General features: G+C 41.4%; 2 protein-coding genes across 3 annotated transcripts; one reads left to right on the top strand and one right to left on the bottom strand.

Annotated features, from left to right (window-relative positions):
* Positions 1 to 1350: 1350 nt before the first annotated feature.
* Positions 1351 to 13011, bottom strand: ccdc3a (coiled-coil domain containing 3a). Its single transcript, XM_069671524.1, has 3 exons — positions 12605 to 13011; positions 11977 to 12154; positions 1351 to 1656 (listed from the first exon to the last, which is right to left on the bottom strand). The coding sequence occupies exons 1-3, from the start codon at positions 13009 to 13011 to the stop codon at positions 1351 to 1353; spliced, it is 891 nt and encodes a 296-aa protein (XP_069527625.1).
* A 2282-nt stretch (positions 13012 to 15293) lies between these two features.
* On the top strand, positions 15294 to 23505 carry optn (optineurin). 2 transcript variants are annotated; one of them, XM_069671643.1, is made up of 13 exons: positions 15294 to 15406; positions 16369 to 16505; positions 16749 to 16948; positions 17046 to 17207; positions 17369 to 17553; positions 17656 to 17758; positions 18607 to 18722; positions 18950 to 19099; positions 20414 to 20498; positions 20593 to 20751; positions 20850 to 20992; positions 21272 to 21348; positions 22527 to 23505. In XM_069671643.1, the coding sequence occupies exons 2-13, from the start codon at positions 16385 to 16387 to the stop codon at positions 22637 to 22639; spliced, it is 1614 nt and encodes a 537-aa protein (XP_069527744.1). In that variant the 5' UTR covers positions 15294 to 15406; positions 16369 to 16384; the 3' UTR covers positions 22640 to 23505. The 2 variants fall into 2 exon arrangements, with proteins under 2 accessions (XP_069527744.1, XP_069527745.1); XM_069671644.1 differs by having other exon boundaries at positions 16342 to 16505.
* The last annotated feature ends 1226 nt before the right edge of the window (positions 23506 to 24731 follow it).

Genomic DNA, 24731 nt, shown 5'->3' with positions numbered 1-24731 from the left:
GGCCATTGAGGCATTTTCGTACACAACCAAGACGGTTGCTGCTGATTTGTAACCTTCTGAAATTGCTATCAAGACAGTATCAATCAAACTAGTCCCCTCCCAACATGACCTTAGTTCATGTTACGTACACATGCTAAGTGTGGGAAGGCTTCAACATCATGTCAGGCCAAACGGCTGTGTATTATGTTCAAGTAGAAGCCATGTAATTTGGATGTTTGAACTAGCTTACTAGCCTCATAGCCTACTATTATGTCACACATTTCGTTTCTCAGATAGTGAGGCATTTTGGTTTGCATCTGTTGGCCCTTGTTGAAAACTGTTGGAAATTAAATTAACTGGAATGTTCCAGACCAGTTTGCCGACAACTTGTAATGCTAAGCTAAGTTGTTAGGCTAAGCTAGGCTGAATTAAAACTTTGTAACATTGTGAGTAGAGCAGCATAAGGCTTTAGAATTAGAAAAATAAGATCACTTTTTTCTGTTTGGACTTTGAAAACAGACAAAATACTACATTTAAAGGGATAATTTAGTATTTAAGTGTTTAACCATTAAGTAGAGCCACCAGGCAGAGCCAGAAAATTTAATAAGAATTGTCAAAAAGATGCAGAGAAATCCTGACTCTTGATGATTCACTTCCTATAAAGCAACTTAGTAGCATCTTGCTGACACTCCTTCCAGAATCTATCCGGTAAACCCTGATATCTCTGAAGCTTTATGTCCCTAATGTGTAACACTTTATGTTATGAGCCACAGATGAGGGGGCGCGATAATTAAACACTTTGTCATCGCTAACTCCTTCGTTTAGCTTAAACAGACTCATACATGACTTCCTAAGTAAGTTTTAATCATTAACTAGTCTTACTTCTTGAAAGGATAACAGAATAATGTATCACTCGTTATGCTCCAATAAGCTCCTGCTCTTACCATTACTATTGTTGCTTTGCTTTGAGCCTGCCCTATGTGATCACGGCCTTAGAAGAGCACTTAGCAGCAAGTGAATCCAGCTGTAGAAGGCAGCAGCGCTACAGTACTGCTCCATCTGCAAGACGAATCATTGAGAAAATGAATGTTTAATTCTCTTGGTCCACTTTTTCTTTTGATATCACATGGCAAGGAACGATCCTGACTGACCATCACTTTTCTATTATGGCAATCAGGGATACAAAAGAGTGAAAGATAAGTTTATTTACAAGAAAAGTGTCTAGATTATAACTTTGAAAGTTTGATACTCAGTTGTGACAGTTGCTGTTTGTTTGTCCCTTACTTAGAGACCACCCAGCAGTCTCTCACTCTCCACAGCCAGTTGTCAGTCCAGGTGGGTTGCAGTTTCGGGCAGATGGAGTTGGAGTAGTTAAAGTTGGATCCGTGGACGTATCGCTGTGCTAGCGTAACGCCCGGGTGAAGGCTCATCCTGCGTTATGGTGTTGAGGTGATGCCCCGCCCTCCGCTCTGCAGCCTTTAGCCTCTCTTTCAGCTCCTGCACCTCCTGCTCAGCCTTGCGTGCTGCCTTGCGAGCATTCCTCAGGGAGCGCTTCACTTTACGAACTCGCTCCTTCAGCTGCCGGTTCCTCCTCTCCGCCCCCGCCAGGCGCTCCTGCAGCTTGCGGCCCCGCTCCTCCTCATCGAACAGCGCCGCCTGCACCGAGGAGCACAGCAGCTGGAGAAAGGAGGAAAGGGAAAGTGGTGGACTAAGTTAAGATTGAGGAAGGGTTATTTTCTTAACAGGCTAAACAAACTGTTGTAAACCACCAGCTGCCATGATGTCAGGTGGTTGTGTCGTGTGGGAGCACTGTCGATGAAGCTTTCCCAGAAGCCTCTGATAAAATGAAAAAAATCTTTCTTCTTTTGATCTCTGCATTGCTTTTATTTCTCCCTTGCTCGTGTTATTTTCTCCTCTGCAGAGCCCATCAGACTTGAAAGGAGGGAGGATGGGAAATAAAGTGCAAGTCACGACCTTTGTCATTTATATTTATCCACAACCGCTCCTGTCTACCAGTGCGAAAACACAGGAGGACCATGTATGCTGTCTGTGTAACATAAATGTTTCACCCCATGGCCAGCCTCCCTGACAATCACTTACTTTGATGTTTCAGGGGCCCTAATTTTCCATCTCATTGGTAGACCACAGCTGACCTCTACCAGCAGGGTTAACAGGGGTGAGTGCTCTCGCAGTCTCAGTGGGGAATGCATGTGTGTTCATGTACGACTGCACTTTGAGGAAGATAGGACCCTCTGAAAGTCTAGAAACATGTACAGTATTGTCACCCTCACCTTACAGACAAGCAACATTAAGGCCACCATGTTTTTCTCATGTAAACACAATGCTAATTGTTCCTTGTGTCCCGTTAGCATTTTGCTAGCCAAGACAGAAAAGTCCACAGCACCACTTTTTTCTACCTGTAGATCACAGCTGCCCCACTTGGCACTGATGGTACTATCAACAGAACTTGCTGTGACCTGTTCACACCAGCCTCAGATCCAACATCAAACTTACAATAATTATACGCCCAAATGTTGTCCCACTACCACTTATGGTCTCAATTGTTATTTTCACATGTTCTTACAGTGTCTTCAAGCCAATCTTTTGAACTATGTTTTTATAACAGTTAGATAGTCCCACATTTAGGAGACACCTGTTTTTCAGACAAGAGTTAGATGAGAAGGTAAATATCACTCTGGTGTGTGAGCTTCAGCAAGAGAGCGGGAGGCATGTCGTTAGCTTAGCCTGAAATCTTGAAACGGGGAAACAGCTAGCCTGGCTCTGTCTAGGTTTAAAACTAACCCTGAGCTAGCTATGTCATATCCTTTTTGTTTGATCTGTAGAAAAATGGACTGTAAAATTGGCAATAATAGGTTTATATATAACCGTAACTAGTTTTTACCCACAGACATGTTAGTAACTGTTAGCCGGCCAAACTGTTTCCAGTCTTTATGCTAAACTAAACTAATTGACTTGGCTCAGAAGCTCACCTGACCCCATCTACTTGCAATTTCATTATATTCAAAATAACCCTTTTTTTTTTTACCTGTAAGGATCTTAATTTGTGCAAAAGTGTTAGCACAAATACACAGCACTTAGCCGGACAGACGATAAACACAAAGTGGACAACATACAAGTGTAACTTAAAACAGATAAAAATGTCCACAGGTAACAGTAAGTGTGCCTAAAAGTGCCCATCAAGGCTGCTGAACTGTTAGATTCACTAACAGTGCACTGTGTTACTGATGTATATTGGATTAAATAAGTGAGGTTGATGCTACTGTTACACCTGAAAGGCTTCAGAGAGTTTTGATATTTGGTTAAAAAAATGAGGATTGTTATTTGATTCCTCACCAATATCAGCTTTTTTAGAAAGACTGATCTTCTTTAAAGATTACGCGTGTAATGGAATATTAAATGCACAAAGTGTTTGTATTCTTCTTCTTGAAGGTTCTGTGTGTAATTCACGTTAGGACCTTTTCACATAAATTGAAACAACCCTCATCATTGTGACTACTTTGTACAGAATAGAAAGTGACACAGTGTGCCACAGTCTGTGGATTAGCCTGAGGATTTGGGGTACTGTTTCTGGAAAGAAAGGATTCATTGAATTTTAAGTTCAACAAAGGGCTCCAGCTGGAATTAAACAATTATAATTACATGGTGAGTGCCACAAGGTCAGAGGGGGACAACCCGCTGTTGAACATTTAAGAAGTAATTTTCAATGCTTCAATTTAAGATGCCTCTCTAAAAAAACATGGACATCCAAAACAAAAATCATCTACATAAATGTGACTACAGTCAAGAGATCTTTTGGTATTTAGGTGAACTGACCCTTTAAAGCAAATTTGTTTTCCCCCACTATATTTAAACAAAGTTAAATCAACATTACACAACATTGGATTTTATTTTACAGTATGAACCCTTTCTCGTGCTCATAGGAAGGCTCTCAGTAGGACATCCGCAACACACACAAAAGCCCACCACCTGTCAAAACATCCGGCTGTTACCTGCCTGCTGTTAAGCATCATCTGTATAAACAGTGTTTAGTGGACATGTCAAGACACACACATGCATGTACGAAATGTCCTAAAATTCAAGTGAACAAAAATTAACATGTTTCTTTTGTCCGATCTATGAACTTGTGAGCCTCTGCACCAACTTCACTGTTTGTGCTGAGTCTCACTGCTCTCATGGTGGTTTCTAGCAGCAGCAGGAAGTTGATTCCAGTTCAAACGTTCTGATAATGTTGCTGGGTGCTACCCGCTCAGGATCAAATGGCAGACAGACATAACCAACAACGAGCTGAAGAACATAAAAGAGACTGATATTTCTTTCAAGGGTTGATGGAGACCAAAAACAGAGCTTAAAGGAAAGTCAATATTGTCTGGATGTATAAGTTAGCCACTGTTGCAAACATTATCACTTTGTTAACTTAGTAAGGAAAAATAAGTTAATGTCGCTTCTCCCTAACCAGCCAATCAAAATCAAGAATGGGTGGGACTTCAGACATCAACGTTGTCAACAACAATGGTGGAGGAGAAGCTAATCCTTTATCATTTTCAAGGGTGCAGTTTCTAGGTCTACAGCTGCTGCTAATGCCAGGACACGATTCCTTTCCACTGTTTTCCTGGTCAAATTTCCTTCAATAAAAGCAAATACGAAGCATACAGAGCAATTTAAAACAGACTTATGGGTCCCCACCAAGGCAAGTGGAAATGCCAGAGACGTTTCGTAACCTAGCAACAGTAAGCACCGGTGAGAAGCGCTCTAAAATTGAGGTTGTGGGTGCTGCCAGCGCAAAAAGACACCGTTATTGGACACAGGCCCTCAAGCTATTCATCTTTAAAAGTATTGAAACAGCTTTGAAGTGGAAATAGTTGAGTTAGGATTATCTGACTATTTCAACCAGATTGAAAACAAACTTAGTTTTGCTAACGTAACAAATCTAGTCAAATATGAACTAAAAAATTATCTTTTTAACTACATGCAATATGGCGGCCATTGGCTGTCAACAACAAAGAGACATGAGTTGAGCTTACTACTTTGGCTACTTAGCTCCATTCATTACCTTGTGGAATGTTTGATGTCACTTTGAGGCGGTAAAAGTTTAACCTTGATATAATACACTGATTCTTCAGAGAGCGATACAATACTAGCTGATATCACAAAGTATGTCAAGATACTGTTTTGATTTGACTCAATTGAGGATCCTGCAGCTGATATGACACGGTATCATGCGCCAATTGAACACAATTGGAAAAGAATGGAAACGGTGACATGTTGTGGAAATTTCAAAGTAAAGGCATATGTTAAAGATGATGATATGGATTAATTGATGATATTGCATAATTGATCAATACATCTGGGATCCATCCAGATGTTTGGATAGATCACTACTCCCCTATGTCACACTGTATCACAACTGGGTCATGTCAGATACATCATGACAGTGACATTAATATCACTGAGGATGTTTTAATGCTTTTGCCTGTGACAGTGTCGACGCTGTGATTTAATATGGGCAAACTTTAAGTTGAAACTTCCACACAATGCTTCTTAGATGTCAGTTTGTGTCCCTCTGCACCACACTGCAGAACCTCTTACGTTTAAAGTAAGAGAAACAGGGGAAACGAAGAAAGGAGAGATTTTAAAGAAAGGGTTGAAGGGACTGAGGGATGTGTGTGTGTGTGTGTCCAACCTGACCTGAGTGCTCATTTATTTCTGCAGACTTTTGATCACTTTATATAAAGACTCAGCATGAGTCCCCCTGACCCCCTCACAGTGTCTTTAGAGCTTCACTATTGACGTCAAAGACAGAAGCTCCACTCTCTTCTTTTCTCGTGAGGTTTTACTTTGCTCTGAGTGTCTGTGTGTATGCATGTGTGTGTGTGTGTGTGTGTGTGTGTGTGTGTGTGTCTGTGCGCATAGGGATAGGTGCTTAAAAAACAATAAGACAGAAAGAGCTAGTGAGCGATGAAGAGATAAAAGGGACAAAAGGGAGGCCGAGGGAGGGGAAAAACAAAGATGAGAAAGAGAAAGTGGGAGACACAGAGAGGACTACACACACACACACACACACACACACACTGCTTGACACTGTATTCATCCTGAGCTTTAACTACTGTGTGAAACTGCTAACTGTGTTGTCTTCCTTTAATCCCAGTGAGCGTCCACATAAAATGTTAATGAGAGTCTGAAAACTTGTTAAAGGTGTTAGCCTGACAGTTAAAACGGGAGTATCCCCTCGCTGTGGTTGTAGTTAACTCATTAGAGTGCATGTAAACACAGAAATGTGCTGATGAAGAGGTATTTAAGGAATTTGTCTCTATCTTCCTGCAGCCTGTCAATTGGAGGCTAAAGATAATCTGAGAAAAGACGGAGGAAAAAATCGGTATTAAAGTGGTGATTAGTGGGCTTACAGCAGTCTCTACCTCCTGCCTCTGGTTAAAGCTGCTCTGAGTGCTGCTGATAAGAGGAGGCTTCAACAAAAGCTAATTGAAGGTTCTGGAAGAAAAGTGGAGGAAGTCTCTTGTCTGTCCTCCTGCAGGGGCGTCTGGTTCCCACGAGGCTGAAACCAGAAGCAAACCACCTCCCCATGCCAATTTTAAGGATGTTTTGTGTTTAAAGTCCAGCTGGAGGAGGTCTGCAAACCTCACAGCGCAGAGAGAGTGATACAGGCGGGGAAACACTTTTACACACGTTGGACAGAACTCAGGATACTAGATACTAAAATTGAATTTGAACGTTTAGAGAAAAAAAAGGAACAATCTCATACCCCTGCATGAATCTCCAAAGCAAACCACCTGTTTTGTCCCGCCTTGCCTGAAGGTCGCAGCTTCTACATGCGAGTGCTCGTCCTCTGAATGAGCAGTGTCTTTAACCCTAACCCCTGACCTCTGACCATATAGCTCAGACGCCAGACCCTGCAGGTCAAACCTTAAGAAAAAGGAGGGAGCTAAAGACAACACAACGCTGCACCTTTTCGGGTTAAGCTCTGCAGTTCTGAGTCCTGACAAAAAAAACAAATGCCATAAATTAATTTAGGAAACAATTAGTCACTACTTTCTCTACGCAGTCAGGAAGGCTACAGTCCTCGATGCGGCAGCCCCGAGACTCCCACTCTCTGCCCTTTGCTGCGTGTCATCCCCGCTCTCTCCTCCCCCGTTTCCAACACGGGCCACTGTCCTCCTTCCTCAACAAGGCATAAAAAAGGCTTAAAGAAGGAAAATTAAAAACAGAAAAAAACAAAGAAAAGAGATTTCCCACATGTCCAAGTCATGTTTCAAATCAGTGATATCCCTCAGGACAAGCCCAAGTGAAGGCTACAGTCCGTCGAGACAATTGAGGTCACAATTTCTTTGAACCAAGTCCAAGATGCAATTTGGAGTCAATGTCCAAGTCTCAAATTATTCCAGAATCTAAGCTGAGTCTTAAATTGTTTAGGACAAGTCCAAGTCAACTTTTTAATCTATATTTTTGTCAATATTAATAAGAAATATTTTGTAAGAAAGAATATTGTTAGTTATACTTTTATGTTTTTTATTTCAAGTGGATTTTTAAATTTAGTTTATTCTGTAAGTGTCTGACTGTTCCACATGATTTTTATTACATGTGGATGTTCTGTCTGTAAGTATTGTGTCGGTTGTCATGTTTTTATGTTCTGTGTGGACCCCAGGAAGAGTAGCTGCTCCATCAGCTAAATGAGGGTCCTAATAAAATCCTAAAAATAAAGATAAAGATATATTTGAGAAAAGCTCTCTTCAAGTCAGGTCAAAGTTGATTTAAGACAAGTCAAGTAATACTTTAAAAAGCTGAGTCAAGTCCGAGACAAGTCTTAGATGCAAAGTTTCAAGTCACTGTCTCAAATTACTCCAGAGTTCAAGATTTTAAGTTGAGTCTTAAATCATCCATAATCAGTCCAAGTCACGCCTCAAGTTATTTAGGACAAAAGAAGTCGAGACTAATTTTGGACGAGTCTGAGTCAAGTTTGAAGACAATGGGGACTACTAAAGTTAAATCAGAATTAATGCAAGACAAGTCGAGTCAAAAGGAATTTAAGTTGTAGTCAAGTATTAAGCTATTTGAGAAAGGTTCAGTCAAACGTTTTGTTTTAAAGGCCAAAGTCTCTCGGTTCCTTCAGGGCCAGTCTTAAGCCCTTTTCACACATGACAATTTCCCTGCAAATGGTGAGCAACTTCGGCATCGGCACTCACAGCCAGAAGCTCCCGCATCCCTTCATCTCTCCGACCTGCAGATATCTTTGCTATTGTCGTCTTGTAAATGGTCCTTCTTCTTCAACCTCAAGCCACTTTTTCTGGTTTCACACCGGTCACATGATATAAAGGTTATCACCCCGCCCACTCGCTTGCAGTGAATGTTCTTGAGTATACCTGCTGCATTCACACATGGCCTGACCCAGACTTGTCGACATTTTACGAAGTGACTGGCAGCATAAAGTTGAGGTGAAAAATGTGACTGTGTGTGTTCACACATGCAGCCCACCTGGACCATGTCGGGAAATTCTCAGGAGTGCAGTGCATGTGTGAAAGGGGCTTTACTCAAGTCTCAAATCATTCAAGACAAGCCTCATTTAGGCCAAAGTCTGAACGCCTCAAGGAAACTGCCTTTTCAAGTCAGTTGTAAGTCTTTCAGGTCACTAAATCCTGTGTGTTGATGCAACATTTTCTTGTGTTTTAACATCGTTGACTTGAACCCCTTCAAATTACAGGCCTGTTTCTGGCCATGCAAGGCCTGTCTGTCTCTAACTTGTTTATATGTTATTGTTGAGACTTGAAAGCAAAAAGTTCAAAGTTTGTAACTGGTTGGGTCACATCTGTTGGGAGTCTGCTCTACATCAAGTCTTGTTTCAAGCCCTCATTTTTATGAGTGAACCCTGAGCCGGGTCTAAAAAAATATTAATTTTCAGGGTACTTAAATGACTCCAAATGGAAACCACTGGATGTCTAAACAGTTGCTCTTGAATCCTTTCAAAATAAGACTTGTTTCTGCCATGTTCTGTCTTGCCTGCAGTGCGAGCTGCTCGACTCAGGTAGAGGAGGTGTGATAACAAATGAATCGCATCAGCAGCCGTTCTTCCTCTGTTGACAGAGTCTCATCTTATCTCTGGTCCCGGGTCAGCAGGCTGATGTGTTGCTTCATACTGATATGACTGGAAGCTGCAGAATGACACGCTTTAAACCGCTACCTGTCAAAGATGTAGATCTCTGCTATTTGAACTTTGACCTTTTGACGGCCAGTATCCTGTCTGCCTGAGGAGCCAGACTGACAGACCTGGACCAATCAGCGACTGCTTTGATCTTCAGCGGGCAAGGACGTGATCACTCATGACCAATCACATGCTGGGAATCTATTAAAAGAATCAACTCTTCCGTGCATGTGTGTGTTCTTCCATGTTTTATCCTTTTGAAGATCAGAACAGTGATGTAAAAATGTGTGTGTGCGTGCATGTGGCTCTGCACCGTGCCAGATTGTTGTTACGCTGTGTTTCTACTGATCCTCACCACATTCCTGTCAGCAGAGTCACAACTCAACTCAGGATTAGGTGTCCCCATACACGCTTAAACCTTCAGTGAGGAGATTTTAACTGGTTATTTAACAGTCTTAATTTATTACTGATGCCTGTGTGTGACCTGCAAGAGCAAACCAGACCATCATTTAGAAGGCTGAATATTTCTACACAGTTAATCTTACAGCCTGTCACTGCTATCGTCAGGTCAGATTCCGACGAGGCGATTTATTGCTTCCAACTAAAGAGCTTGTGTTTACATTTTCCCTGTCAAATTTTTACAGTGAGAAGTACTTTAGGGACTTAAAGGAGATGTTTCTTTAGAGAACACTGCACATGCATGTACAGGGCAGGATCAGAGAAGTATTAAAAGAGCACAGAATGGACTGATTAATAGACTGTGATGAAGTATAGGCAAAAACACAACTCATCCACGGTCAGAAGTCCATCCGTTTTCCTCCGATACAGGTATATGAAATATGTCTGTTTTAGTTATGGAATACATTACAGTATGTACAGTGCACGGAGCTCACTGTACATACTGTAATGTTGGCCTTGCTACCAAGATCTATCTTGCTGTTGGGTCTTACTCGGGAATGTTGATAACGTCAGCTTTCTTAAAGTGATTGCCTATTTCAGCTCTAATATGTTTTTGAATCACGTTGGTAAAGTCAGTTTCGATTTAAAAATTTTATACATATTTTAATTTCATTATTTTTCGGAGCCTCTCCTTCCTCCTGAAACAAACAAGCCGTTTGCCATTCAAAGGTTAGACCTTAGCCACGATTGGCTGACAGTATTTGGAGTGACTGCATAGCCCCTCCCCCACACGTGCGATCCCACGTGGGGGAGCGGCCGCACTGCACTGTCACTCCAAAGTTGTAGAAAACATGGCTGCTCTAGGATCGGTTAATCGGCCTTATATGTACGAGCCAGAATCGCCAGGGCAACGACTTGACTACAAGCTAGTGCAAGAAGGCAGCCTGAGGAGAATGACGGTGAATGACGATTGGTCGATTTCAGCGAAGCAAGGTTCTATGTAGAAACCTGCAGCTGTTTTGAACGGCCCGTTTCAAGGGGATCTTTTTAAAAATGTAATTCTGGAAATACACGGAATTATGCAGTTTTCACTTTTTCACTGTGAATAATAAACACCCCAAAATGTGAAACCCATCTGTCATCGATCTTTTCTTTGTTTGTTCAGCCATAGTAGATTACTGTTTACTCTCAACACTTGCAGAGACCGAAAAAGCAGCCGCTTAGCTCCGCCTACCCTCTCTGACAGACCAACCACTGCTGGCTGATGGAAAACGTGTCACTAACTGGTCGCCGCTTGTTTTTTTTTTAATCCCCAAATTGCTCCAGACACCCAGTCTGTAATACTGCAAATGCAAAGACTTTCATCAGTGGGCCATAGGCTCAATCACCATTGTGTTACCTCATTCGGTGATTGATAGTGACTTAACAGACATTTAAAAAAATTATCACTTTAACTAAATTACTTTTAATGAAAAAAACAATATGTTTGCTGTAGGCTGAACAAGGTGTATGAAAGGTACTAATGTAGCTATTGATGTTATAAAGCGATAAACAAATGTATTACAAGGAGGCTGTGGCTCAATGGAAGAGTCGGTCGCCTCTCAATCAGAAGGTTTGGGTTTTGATCCCTGACCGCTACAGTCACATGTCGAAGTGTCCTTGGGAAAGACAATGAACCCCAAATTGCTATATGAATGCCTATAGATCCTGATTGGAGATTGGCACTTAGGCCTTTGCAATCAGTGTATGAATGTGAGTGTCAAAGGGTGAATGTGACATGTAGTGTAAAAGCGCTTTGAGTGGTTGGAAAACTAAAAAAAGCGCTATTTAAGTACAGTTCATTTACCATTTACTATTTATTACCTCATGAATATGCAACCTGCAAACACCTGCGTTCACAGAAGATGCTGTGAAAACAAAAGCACATGCTAGCCAGATCAACATCTTTATGACACCAGTAGTACCGCTTTTGGCCACAGGGGCTGTCACAAAATGAAAGTTCCTCATGGCTGCTTTAAAACAAAATCCGGTATTTCACTTTTTTTTCACTCATTGCAGGCCATTCAAATTTAGCTACAACAGTATAGTCAGGTCCAAAAGCAATAATAATGCTAACAAATTGCAGTACCCTAACAACACTTATTAGTCAACACAGTTACAGTTCCCTGCAAGCTGCTGTTTGTCTGTACTGTCTGTTATCTCCATGGTAACAAGATGGCCTCCTCTGCAGACACCAGAATTTTGACCTGACTCAAGAACTTTATTCTCCTCAAAAGGTAATGGGGTTGTTTAAGGAGATGGGAAGCATCACTTTGGCAACCAACTAATCATGTTGCACGGATGTTCTTGGTTCAGTAACAGTGTCTCTTCTTCAACAGGTGGCAAAGGAGGGTTTTGACCTACAAAAGATAAGATATGTGATGCCCTACCCTGCTGTCCTCCTGCGTGTCCCACTCAGGGCTGAAGGTGTGGAAAGGCTGGCTCCCTTGGCTGCAGTTGGAGAACTGGAAGAGGCTGGAGAACGTGCGCCTGTTCTCGGACGTGTCCGGGAAGATTGCGTCCTGGAAGTTGACTCCATGGGGGAGGATGTTGTAGTTGTCATCCATCCTGCAAGAGAGATAAATGTGAAAGTGAGGAGACAGCTGCAGAAGTGAAAGTAGCAGGTTTGAATTCTGTTCAGGAATCTATTAATTAATCGTTATGCAAGTTCCATAAGTTGGAACTGAATCACTCTTAAGGAGCATGTAGAAGCATGTTGCAAAAAAACTGGCAACTACAGCAATCTGATAGCTGTAGGTGCAATATTAACTATCTCTTAATGGGAATACTTATTTTGCACATCTGACTGTAGATCAAAGTTTGCTCCGAAACAAACTGACAAAAGACGAAGAAGCTGATGAATTATAAAGGTGTTAGTTTAAAGTTTCTATTTTGCAAAATGCATTTCTGTTTCTGTTTCTGTAAACAAACATCTAAACTATTATAAGTACTGTTTGAATTACTTTTAAAGTCCAAATGGAAGTGTTTGGATAACAGAGTCTATGCCCTGCACTTCACCTGAGGAAAAAGAAGTAGGAATAGTTCTCCATCACGGTGTGGGACTGGCAGGACAGGTACCCCAGTCCGGTCAGGTTGAGCCTTGATCCAGCGGGCACCTCCAGCATGCTGCCCCAAGCCTGGTCGCACTGCAGCTCGACCTCCGCAGAGTAAAGCAGCCCTTCCTCCGCGCCCTCATAACCATACCCGAACCCGAAAGGCAGCGAGTTGTACAGGCTGCCCGCCCCACCGCCCAGGGGCTCCCGGTGGATCGCCAGCACCCGGGCGTACACGATGATCTCAGCCAGCTCCGCCCGGCAACCCTCGCTTAGCGGCCGCCACTCGGAGGGAAGCTGGCACCCGTGCGTAAAAGTGTCCAACCGCGCAAAAAAGCCGAGCGCTGCGAGGAGGAGAGCCGTGGAAAACATCCTAAAGCTTCCTGCAATTTGTAAACCGTGTCGTGATGTTTCACTGAAGAAAAGTGTGATTTCTGAAATTGACCAAAATTGACTGCTCTAGGCTGCTGCCCAGTCCATTCAAGCATCCAAGTTACTAAAAGTCAGCTGAAAGGGTGGCGTTCAAATAACGTATCACTTATGATGGTCACCTGGACTCTGGAGGATGCTCTACTTGTCCGAAAACTCTATAAAAAAAACAAAAAAACATGCTAAGTGACTTTTTTTTACGATAAATATGTTCACAGCACGTGCTTTTTTCCATCAACTAAACTTGCACATACCTGAGTTTTACACCTCCAGACTCTTAAAGTATCCTAAACAGTCAAATCACTTTGCAGAAAGTTCATCTACTCCAACCTGTTGCTGTGCTCCCAGTGTTTCCATCTTATCTGACCGCTGTTGTAGTAACACAAGCCTCAGCAGAGCGCGCCGGTGCTACGTTCAATGACCGATGTGACGCTCCGACATTTGAAGTTTCCACGTGAGCTTTTTGGAGAGCTCAAGTGCTGTTTTTGTAGGACAATATTAGGTTCATGAACGCTTATCCTTTATACCTATTGATAGTGTTCTTAATATTCAAAGGAACACAAAACTCTATAAACCACAACAAAAATAGAACACTTAATGATGAGATAATAAGATAACGAGATCCATTCTCTTCTGTCATGAAAATTCGCGTGCATTTCTTTAGGCTACTCAATCATAGTTCTTTTTTGATGCATCGGCCTCTCCTGTTTGAAAAAAGTCTTGTGTGCATAGAAAAGTTAGGGTCTCAAATGCACACAAATCATAGTAGGTTACACAATGATTAGGACCTTATTCAGGACGTAGATGCTACTCAGACAATTTCGGTTGACCTCAGCCAAACAGTTTAGTAGTGCTCAAGTGGATTTTGCTTAGATAACACTGCCATCTAATGGCGCTAACGTGAACAGCAAGTACATATATTATTATTATTATTTTTTTTTAATTATTATTTTGTTGAGTCTTTTTATTAATCGAATAAATTCTATAAGATTACGGGCTATATCTTTCTAAAAGCACAACATCTGTAGGGTTATTGTATCCATTAATGTTCTACAATGACCTTTATTTGTGTGTTTGTTTGTTTTGTAAAACAGTATTGTCAAATAGACTGTTACATCCTAATTTTATCTTTACCATTATAATATACGATTGTACAATATGGGAAACTCCCGTCTTTCCTCTCCTGTTGACAAATTGCAAGGTGACTCCTGTAGGGAAGTCCCGTTCCCATCTGTCAGCCTTTCTCTGATGTGTAAAACATGCGGATGGACCTGTCGACAAGCGGCTCGGTGCATGCGCAGCTGTGGTTTATTCTTATATCTATTCAATGCTCTCTACGTCACTTCGACGAAATGAAAACCTTTTTAAAATCCACAGAAGTCAGAGCTGCGACGAGCTATCGACAGTGTCGCCAATCTGGACAGGAAATAAGATGAATTAGCTTTCAAAATAGAAGCTTTTGCTTGAGCCTGAACGAAAAAGCCCGGAAGTTGGACGATTGGGTTAGGACTATATTATTATTCTAATAGAGATGTATAAACAAATAATTCCTAATGTAACGTAGGAATTTGTTTCTTGGTTTATGAAGTTTTCTAAAAAATGTTAAATAATGTTCTTGTTAAATGACTAAAGGTTAAAACAACTTCAAGATTAACAATTGTGTTTTCTTCATTGCTGATACGACAACTAAAGAATATATAGACATAAGACAATTGCTTGTCTACATTTGTGGTGTATTAAACTATTAAACATAGTTTAGTTACGAACAATCCAACAACTAAGAGATTAACTCGATTAAAAGAATTAAGTTATTTGTATAAAAGTATCCATGCAAGTAGGCCTATATTATAGATAATGTTGTTGCCTATGGTGAGCTAAACTGTATGAAAATCAAGCTGTTTATCTTACTAATTGTATTCTCTTTTTCTAATACCATTGTTGTGGAAAACAGAACCAATTGCATTTCTGTTTGTTCCAATGTGTTTCTAATATTGGGACATTTTTAGATTTTCTCATGTATTTTAACCTATGGGAATGAATTAAATCCAGGTGGCAGTTAAAAGAAAAAAACATTTAAAAGTCCTATACAAAACCTTAAAGAAAATGATACAGTCAATTCTTTTACAATTGTAGGACTGAAAAACAAACATGAGTTAGATTTTATTTTACTTTGAAAACACAACCGGAAATGCATTGTTTCCGTACGTGACTTGACGCTGCAACAAACCAGAAGCAGCATTACAAGGTTGATCGACAAAAATTGCCATCTCTCCCAAGTGAATCTGTGTCATTCTGGAGTGAACATACAGACTACCTTTGGTTTAGGAGTTGACGGCAGGTGAGTTAAGACATTTATTCCTGTTTAACGTTAAATGTGACGCAGTTTCGCTCGGGTTAAACCATATCCGTGTTGTGTAACTAACTGGTAACTTTTCAGTGTTTACCATGAGTCGCTGACTGGATAGGCCCACTTGAGTAAAGTGAAACTAAAATTAAACGATAACGTTTTAAAAAATATAAATCCTTAGGGAGGATTTTCACAGACCTACTCTGTGTCTATAACATTGCGGATTGACTTTAAAGTAGCTTAGCATTTATCCACCTCGTATTCACTAACTAGTATTGTTAAGTTATACTTTAACTGTAATATTTTTAAATAATATACCTATATAATAGTTATTTTAGTTGTTATTTTATGAACATCATTCAGTATGTCATCGAGCTAGGTCAGTGGCCACAGTGTGTATTGAATACTGCTCCCTGTTATCGCAATTTAATGTAATTATCATCATGTGACCCGCTGATAAGATAATTCCGTTTCACCGGCTGTGTGCTGTGTGAGTCAGTTGATGATGTCAGCAGGGAGTTTTTTTTTCTTTACATACTTCACTAAAAATAAACATGAGGAAAGTGAAAAGAAGAGAGATTTGAGATACCAATTTTCATTGTAAATATACATATTATATCACAACGTTTTGGTCAAGTCTTTCCATTTTTTCTTGTAAAATGACTGCCCCCATACATTATAATAATCACTCAATAAATCAAGTACACGAAAGCCTGACTAGTAGTAGGGATGCACGATATTATTGTCATGTTATCGGTATTTGCAGATTATCGCTAAAAATTAAATTTTCCTGCCGATAAAACAACGCTCTAATTATGCTTAAATGCTCGATCATTCCCTAAAAAAGCTAGACATAATGCATACATAACTCAGTTATAAGCAATACACACAGCATGACAAAGCATAATGATGGCTTTTACTTTCAGTTCCTTTACTTCCTGTCCCTTTCCCAGTCTTCCTCTCAACATCATGGCATCTGGAGGCCCCATTATGAATGGCGACATCTCTCGCACTCCCAGTCAGTTCGGCACATTGGAGGAAACCCTGCAGCAGATGAACATCCTCATCCAGGAGAACCGAGACCTGAAAGGTGAGACTAGGTGTATGATCAAATTTAGGGTTGAATAGAAGATTTTATTATTTGAGCTTTTAATTTGTTGTTGCTGCTCTATAAAACAACAAGAAGCCTATTCCAAGTCTCCTGAATGCTCTTATCAGCTCTGGTCAAAGTGTTGCAGTTTAGTAGATGTCAAAGTTGAGTTGATAGCTTTGGAAAGGGTCATGATTCAGCTTGGCTCGTACAATGTGCACTTATTCAAATTGTCTCTCTCAGAGGCCCTGCGTCAGACCAACCTGACGATGAAGGAGCGGTTCGAGGGTCTGTCTGTGTGGCGGGAGAAGCAGAGGGAGGAGCGGGGCTTCTTAGAGGGCAGGCTGGAGGAGGCTCGGGGCCGCATGGAGACGCTGACCGTCCAAAACCAGGAGCTGAGCAAGAGGCTGAAGGAGGAGGGGTCGACAGGGGGAGGCTTGCAGGTCAGGGTTAAACAATTATTGTGCTTCTGGTTTGTTGTTTAAGGGGTTAAGTAATGGACTAATATTCTGCGTTGGTAATCTCTGATGTCATCTCCAGGCAGTGCCATCCAATCAGAGTGCAGAGCTGGATGCGCTGCGTGCCCATGTTGCTCGCCTGCAGGCAGAGAAGAACGACCTGGTGGCCATGAACTCTGAGCTGCAGCTGAAGGCGGATCAGGACTCACATGATGACTCCTTTATTGAGATCATCAAAGTCTCGGTAAAAAGCAACACACAGATGCACATGTAAAAGGAAATTATGAATAAACCCATGTGCTGCCAGTGATTTCTTCAGAGTTTTTTTCTTTTTTCAGTTTTACATTTGATGAAACACATAGGGAAGAACCAAAGTTTGGGATCTAACTGTGTTTTTCTGCTCAGGATGGAGGCGTTGACGGCATTAACGACGTGTGTGGCACGGAGCGCAGCAGACGTCCAGACCTGAGCATGACGGCGTCCCGGCTGGACAGCGAGGAGCTGACCGTCAGCCAGCTCCTTCAGTCCCTCAGGAACGAGACGCAGCGGGCCGAGCGGCTGCAGGCTGAGCTGCAGTCCTCTGCAGCCAGGTACAGGACCAACGGAACAGTTCACCACCTTTTTATAACCTTTTACTTGTGGTTAGTTTTTCCTCTTCCATATTTGTAACAGTTATTTGTTAAACCCAACAGAATTAGAGAGCTAGAGGAGAGGAAGAGTAATGTAGAGGACTCGACACAGACCACCCAAGCAGAGACTACAGAACCCAAGGAGGATTCTGGAAAAGAGGAAGAGGTATTACTTCTATCTTTACTATGAAATAGTAACTAAAAGTAATAGGTGGCACTGAATTTGATGAAATTGCTGTTTTTCTGGCCACAAATGAGACAGTGTTACAGTTAGCTGTACAGCTAGCGTTCCTATTAGCTGAGCTGACTGCTCTGTCAAGGAGTAAGGGAAGGGTTAATGAGTGGAGAATGCTAGCTGAATGGCTAACAGAGGTAATGTTTTAGCTGACTGGCAAAGCTATCAGTCTATCAGGTAAATCACAGAGAGCTGAGGCAGAGCAGTCAGAGGACAACAGAGAGATTACAGATAAGATTTTTTTCACACAATATGATCCAGTTTAACTATAATCAGATCAAAGTTTGTTTTTATGTTCGTTTTAACTGAGGCCCAGCCCCTGGGAACATTCTGATCTGGCAGTGTCTATTGTTTTTCTGACCAATTTTTTATCTCATTTGTGGTCGAATGAACTGTACACATCAAAGTCAGTGCCCCATATCTCTATTCTTCAAGCTTCTGTAGCTGTTACATCTTAAAGGACCTGCGTGAGTGCAGTTTCCAGAGGAACGCAGCTGTCAGGGCAGGCTATTATACAAATATGGGCATGACTTCATCTAAGTGGATTGGAGAGAGAATAGCTGTGTTTTCTAAGTACAGTAAAAGAACTTAAACGAACTTAGCAGCATGAAAATATATTAACTGTGTTTAGTTATACATAGTTAAAGTAAAAGAATAATATAATTCACATAGTTTTAAATGGAGATTGTAGCTTACCATAGCTGGCAGAGGTCCACTGATGATTGTAATGTCGGGTTGCCTTACCGTAATGGTTGTGTGTTATCATTAAAATATTTCAGGCGGCGTCTGAGGTGGAGAACCTGAAGTCTCAAATGATGACGCTGTTCAAGGAACTGCAGCAGGCCCAGAGCAAGCTGGACGAAGCAGAAGGCATGAAGAAGAACCTGCAGGACAGGTTAGACCCACACACACACAGTACATATGCCCACACTGTCTAGTCTAAATAATTAAGTTAAGCAGATTACAAAAATCAACGTCAGTTCATCATGGCGGTAAATCGTGGATCTCACAGAAACATATTTGTGAAAAGTGTAATCACGTTTTGATCTTACAGAAGAGGATGCTTCTTTTAAATGATGTTAATCTTCATCTGATCACTTTCTGTTTCCTCTCCGTGTGTAGATGTCGGGAGGTGGAGCAGGACGTGGTCACCCTGAAGGCCCAGCTGGTGGAGAAACAGGCTGTTCAGTCGGAGAACAACCGGCTGAAGCTGCAGCTGGACAGCATGCAGGCTGAGAACCAGATGGAGCAAAGGAAGGCTGGGGAGGAGAGGTCAGAGCAGACACATACACACACACACACACACACACACACTTACATATACTGACACAATGACTGGTTGTGTTTTGCTCAACTGCTTTCACACTCTGAACTATTTGAACCCTATAAAAAAAAGCTGGCTGCTGGATATGCATTATCCTTTTTAAATCGATCTAAAATATAACAGCTAAAGCCATCATTGTTTTTGCATTGGCAAGCTTAGACTTCTATTGATGACCTCATATAATTACGATATGTGTGTTGCTAAATGGGTTGACAAAGCAAGGGCAGCCTCGGACCGGCCACAGGAGATCTTTGCATGCGTAATCCTGTTTAAATTGATTTAAAATGGAATCCATAATAGCTAAAGCATAACGTACAAATCTTACATAACCTTTAGATTAAGATTTTTGCGACATGAAGTTTTTGATCCATCCATTATCTTCTGCTTATCTGGGGCCGGGTCGCGGTGGCAGCAAGATGACCCAGGCGTCCCTTTCCCCAGCAACGTTTTCCAACTCCTCCTGGGGGATTCCCAGGCGTTCCAAGGCCAGACAGGATATATAGTCCCTCCAGTGGGCACTGGGTCTGCCCCAGGGGTCTCCTCCCAGTTGCAAATGCCTGGAAATCCTCCAAAGGGAGGCGCCCAGGTAGCATCTTAATCAGATGCCTAAACCACCTCAACTGGCTCTACTCCCTCCGAATGTCTGAGCTTCTTGCCCTATCTCTAAGGCTGAGCCCAGACACCCTGCAGGGGAAACTCATTTCGGCCGCTTGTATTCGTGACCTTATTCTTTCGGTCACTACCCAAAGCTCATGACCGTAGGTGAGGGTTCCAATGATCGACTGGTAAATTGAAAGCTTTGCCTTCAGGCTCAGCTCCCTCTTCACCACGACGGTCTGGTACTGCTGATGCTGCACCGATCCGTCTGTCAATTTCACGATTTAACACTCGCTCATAAACAAGACTGAGAGTGTTCAGTAATTTTTCATGTTTGTACATTTGAGACTTTTTGGGGACCAATATGTATTGTACTTTTGTTTAGTAAATATGATGAAAATCGTCTTTATTTAGCGCACGATTTCAATACTTTCAATAACTGTTATAGTTCACTGGCCTTCAAAATCTTTTAGCCTAGGTTGCTGTTTGACAATGAAACACTAAGTCAAAATGTAGCTGTTCATTTGTGCATACAAAACATATTATACGTCACTGATTGGTGTTGGAAAGTCACATTTATTTATCTATTACTACTTTGTGATTAGCCTTTATTTGGAGACACAAACGCACCCTGATTCACCAATGCACCCTTCCTTCCACCACAGGAACAACTTCGCCCAGTTGAAGGATGCCTACACCAAGCTGTTTGAAGACTACAATGAACTCAAAGAAGACAAGAAGAAGAGAGAGGTCTGGTTTCCACCATACCCAATGCAGTTATAAGATCATTATCAATAAGAAGTTATGGCTGATGTATTTGACCTTTGCCCTCTGGTCCCTGCAGACTCATCTGGTGCAGAAGGAGGTGGTGGAGCAGCTGCAGGAGCGGTTGACAGCTGCAGAAGAAGCCCTGGCTACTAAACAGACCCGGATTGATGAGATGAAGCAGGAGATCTACCAGAAGGAGAAGGATCTGGAGACCATTTCTGTCTTCCAGGCTCAGGTCAGTGGGTTTGTAAATGTTCAACACCGTAGCATTAAGCAGTTCACGGCATGGCTCCCTTGAGTCTCATCATGCTTTTTGTTGTACCCTCTGTGCAGGCAGAGGTCTACTCCTCAGACTTCTACGCAGAGCGAGCAGCGAGGGAGAAACTCCATGAGGAGAGGGAGCGTCTGGCTGCTCAGCTGGAGTACGTCAAGAAGCATAACGCCCATCTGCAGGAGGAGATGGAGTCGCTGGGCAGGTATGGATCCAAAGAGAAGACCAAGTCTGCTTTTACACCCGCAGTTCAGTTCAGTTGGTCACAAAGACACAGTTCATTGTTCAGTTTTAAGTCTTGTAAGTAGATTGTGTAGATGATCGCTTTCTAACAAGTCGTAGGAGTTCAGCTTTTGAATTCACACCAAGTTCACACATTAAGACATATAACAACACACATAATGGAAACGGATGTTACTGTGAAGTTGAAATGTGGGGACTCAGGTCTCTTTTCTGTAACTGTTTTTCTTGTGCTTCTCCACAGGAGGTCGCTGAATGAGATGCAGATGAGACACGGGGGAGGAAATGCACACGGAGCCAGCGCAAGTCTGGTTGGAAGAGGTAAATCTGCTTTTTGTATGTCCTGAGTATAGCCTTGCAGGCTCACTGCCTCTGGACTTGCCAAGAAATATTTCAAGAATGCAACACATAAAAGGGGTTTTTGTTTCTATAGTTTAGTATTTGCTTTAAGACAAAGTCAGGTTAGTTGGTGCCATCATTTGCAAGTCTTTATGCTAAGCTAACTGCCTGTTGGCCCTAGTTTCATTTGCGCATACAGACATGAGAGATGCACTGTTACAATATTCCTGTTTAAAGCCACAGTAGGCAACATTATTTCATAAGAATTTGGTTAAAATAACATATTTTGATCATTTCCCTAACAACATTAAATTGAAATTATGTTTATTGCTAATCTGTGACTGTGAGCACCCGGCCCTTTGTATTTAGTTTGCTTCAACATTCTTCCGGTCTGAATCAAACAACCAATCAGGGTTAGCTTTCCACGTAACTGACCAATCACAGCGACTCTGTAAAAACTAGCGTCATCCGGCTTCTACGTGTTTCATGTCAGCAGTACGCACGCAGAGTTTGTGTCAGTCAGGAGCTGAGGCAACTTGCGGTAAATTTCCTGTACCTACTTTGCCGACAACGGCATATACTGCTAATGAAGCAAACAGAAGGAAGGAGGAGAAAACGCTATAAAGAGAGCCTTAAATAAAAAGAGGTATCAGATGAGTAGGAGTGTGGTGCCCTGTTCCTTCTTGACAGGTAACGGTAGCTCTTACAGTAACAGTTAACGGTAGCACTAAGCTCCACCACCAAGAGGTGAAAAGGTGGTCCACACCAAGAATCATACTGTAATGATAACTTCAGTAGTTTTTGAACATTTTGCCAGCAATAAAGTGTTTTTATTGTTTTATAGTGTGCTTTTAGGAATAAACAGCATCCCTCACTCTCTCGTATGGCCTCAGTGCTGCAGAGAGACACACTGCACAACGGCTGCGCTGCACACACCAGTTGCAAACTGCACGTGCATGTTTGGTGTAGCGGAGTAATACAGAGAGGATGAATGTTTTTTACTTTGGAATGTTCATGTTGCCTACTGCCTTAAGGCTGAACTGACCTTTAACTATGATTTGTGAAACTTGTTGCAGAGAGGGATTTGATGGCTTAGTTCAGCTCCAACTAAAACATCTGTCCAGCACGTTCAGGTTGTAATCAGTGTCTCTGACTCTCAGGTACCGACTGGCAGCATCAGGGGAATATTCCAGAGCATGCCTGCCCCAAGTGCAATGAGATCCTGCCAGACCTGGACTCCCTTCAGATCCACATCATGGACTGCATCAACTAATCATCCATTATTACGTGCATCCGGGACAACAGCAGTTAAATTTGCACCATAATCTGAGTCTTCCTCCGCTTTTACCTGTACCTCTGCTCAGATCCATGCGATGACACTCCCCTGTTTCCTGATAAACTCAGTGAAATTCATTCAAGGATGGGAACACTTTGTTTTAGGTATAACTTTAGTAGAAGGATTTGAATGCTATATTGAGGGATTATTCATTCTTTCAGATATGGAAGTCTGCACACTTTCCCTCTCTAGTTTATTAAATTTTTTTTTAAAAAACTGCTAAGGAAGAGTTGGAATAGAACAGTTAAGGCTAATGTCATCCGGCACATAGTTTGTTTCTAGCTGTAACAAACAAGCTGAACAGGAATTTCTTTGCTGAAAACAAGTCTGGGATATGAAAACAGAAACTGCACCAAAACTTTTATACGTTTTAAGTTTTTTTGCACAGTCTTCCTGTCATGCACACGTAAAATAAGTTCAGTCTTTAAAAGTTGCATTTGTTTACCAAGTAAAGGCTTTTTTAAATAAATTGTTTGAAGGTTTCCTTGTCAAATAGAAGTGTAATTATTATTATTTTTACTAGGAAAGGATCTTTTAGCTCACGATAGGGTTGTTTCTGTTGATGGAAATAGAAGCATGCACCTTGTAGGCACTTTATATAAATATATTTTATTTTGACCTTGCAGGTGATACCTGGAAATTAGAACAAATTATATTTAACTTGTTAAACAGCCTATCACTGTAAGCGACTGCCTTTGTATGTGCAGGAGGCTTCAAAACCCTGCTGATGCTGTTGTCTGTAGATTATAGAGCATTCTGATTATGTTGTAATTCTGTAAATGAAAAATAAAATTATCTGCAAATTTCTGTCTTCATTACTTTAGTCATATTGTGACATAAAATCTGAAAGATTTTCCGATTAAGTACTAAAAAAAACTTGAATTAGAATACGTTATATGTTATGTTAAAATTATTCCAAATTGAACTTGAATGTAATCTTAGACACACCTTATTAAGTCTTAGGAATATATTTCTACCTTAAATTATGTCATCCTAAAAAAAAATATGGCATGGAGTCTTGTTTTGGATTTTTTTGTGGAGTAGAGGGCATTTGTGTCTTTGCATATTAATTCCAACTTTGGCAAATTCTGGTGGTAGTATAACTAATAAAACTCTGAAAGGGATCTTTCAGGCACACCTCCTCCTGTACAACTAAACCCAGCTGTCATATTCCGAAGGTTATTATTTACGTTACAATTAGATCCTGGTTGAGTTTTACACAGGGTCGACTGCAAAGTCGGCCCACACAAGAAAGGAAAGCTACAATTTTACGTCACCAACACAAAGGGGGGTTTGCCTGGGAGTAACCGGGGCAAGTCTTCCTGCGTAAACACACCCTTAAGGCTCCCGAGTCCCTCCTGGACAAATTTTACAACAAAATCAATATCAGTTAAATTTCGAACAGTTTATTAAATTTCCATCTTATGTGTATATCAGCTTTAAAGATATTCGGCCCTTAGCTAGTGATCGAAAATCTATTCAAACATACAGAAACTGTTTTGTTTTGAGTCAGGCGGCTTGTTGGGCACCTATCACAACTTCGACAACACAACCGGGTCCTTCGTTTAGCGCCAGTTTAGATTTTCTCCCTCGCTCTGAGGGCTATATGTTAAAAGATCACAAGTCGGGCTTAATGTGTCATTAAGAAGAGAATACAACTTTTGACTTATACATAGCTACACGTATATCTTTTTTTTCCTTTTAGCATAACTAGCAATATAATGACAAGTTGGACATAGTTGTAAAATCCCTCAAAGTTGCATTAGAGCAAGCAAAGACAGTCACACGACAACCCGAGGTAAGTCGGCTGTCTAATGGTCTTTAAATAAACAGATGAGTTAACGTAAAGCTAAATCAAAATCTATACATCTCATTAACATTTCACTTGATATTTAGATAAGAGTCAGCGATATTGATATTCCCAAATGTTGACATTTATGTTTTGAGTTTCCTTTGTTAAATGTTCTGTATCAGTCCGTTTAAATGGGCCTGCTGAATCATGGCTTTCCTGAGACAGTTTGTACCAAGT

The sequence above is a fragment of the Semicossyphus pulcher genome, unplaced genomic scaffold (genome assembly GCF_022749685.1).
Source record: "Semicossyphus pulcher isolate SPU_LCO1_2020_fin unplaced genomic scaffold, fSemPul1.0.p SCAF_20, whole genome shotgun sequence".
NCBI classification, from domain to species: Eukaryota; Metazoa; Chordata; class Actinopteri; order Labriformes; family Labridae; genus Semicossyphus; species Semicossyphus pulcher.
The sequence above is the reverse complement of the archived record's forward strand: the minus strand, read 5'-3'. Positions and strand labels throughout refer to the sequence as shown.

What these genes read in the sequence shown, in the direction of transcription:
- ccdc3a (XM_069671524.1), bottom strand. Translation starts at nt 13,011, where the DNA reads ATGTTTTCCACGGCTCTCCTCCTCGCAGCGCTCGGCTTTTTTGCGCGG. An exon ending in TCCTACTTCTTTTTCCTCAG is followed by an intron (nt 12,155 to 12,604) that starts GTGAAGTGCAGG and finishes TCTCTCTTGCAG; the next exon opens with GATGGATGACAACTACAACA. An exon ending in ACACGCAGGAGGACAGCAGG is followed by an intron (nt 1,657 to 11,976) that starts GTAGGGCATCAC and finishes TCCTTTCTCCAG; the next exon opens with CTGCTGTGCTCCTCGGTGCA.
- optn (XM_069671643.1), top strand. Translation starts at nt 16,385, where the DNA reads ATGGCATCTGGAGGCCCCATTATGAATGGCGACATCTCTCGCACTCCC. An exon ending in ATTCTGGAAAAGAGGAAGAG is followed by an intron (nt 17,759 to 18,606) that starts GTATTACTTCTA and finishes AAAATATTTCAG; the next exon opens with GCGGCGTCTGAGGTGGAGAA. An exon ending in AAGAAGAACCTGCAGGACAG is followed by an intron (nt 18,723 to 18,949) that starts GTTAGACCCACA and finishes CTCCGTGTGTAG; the next exon opens with ATGTCGGGAGGTGGAGCAGG.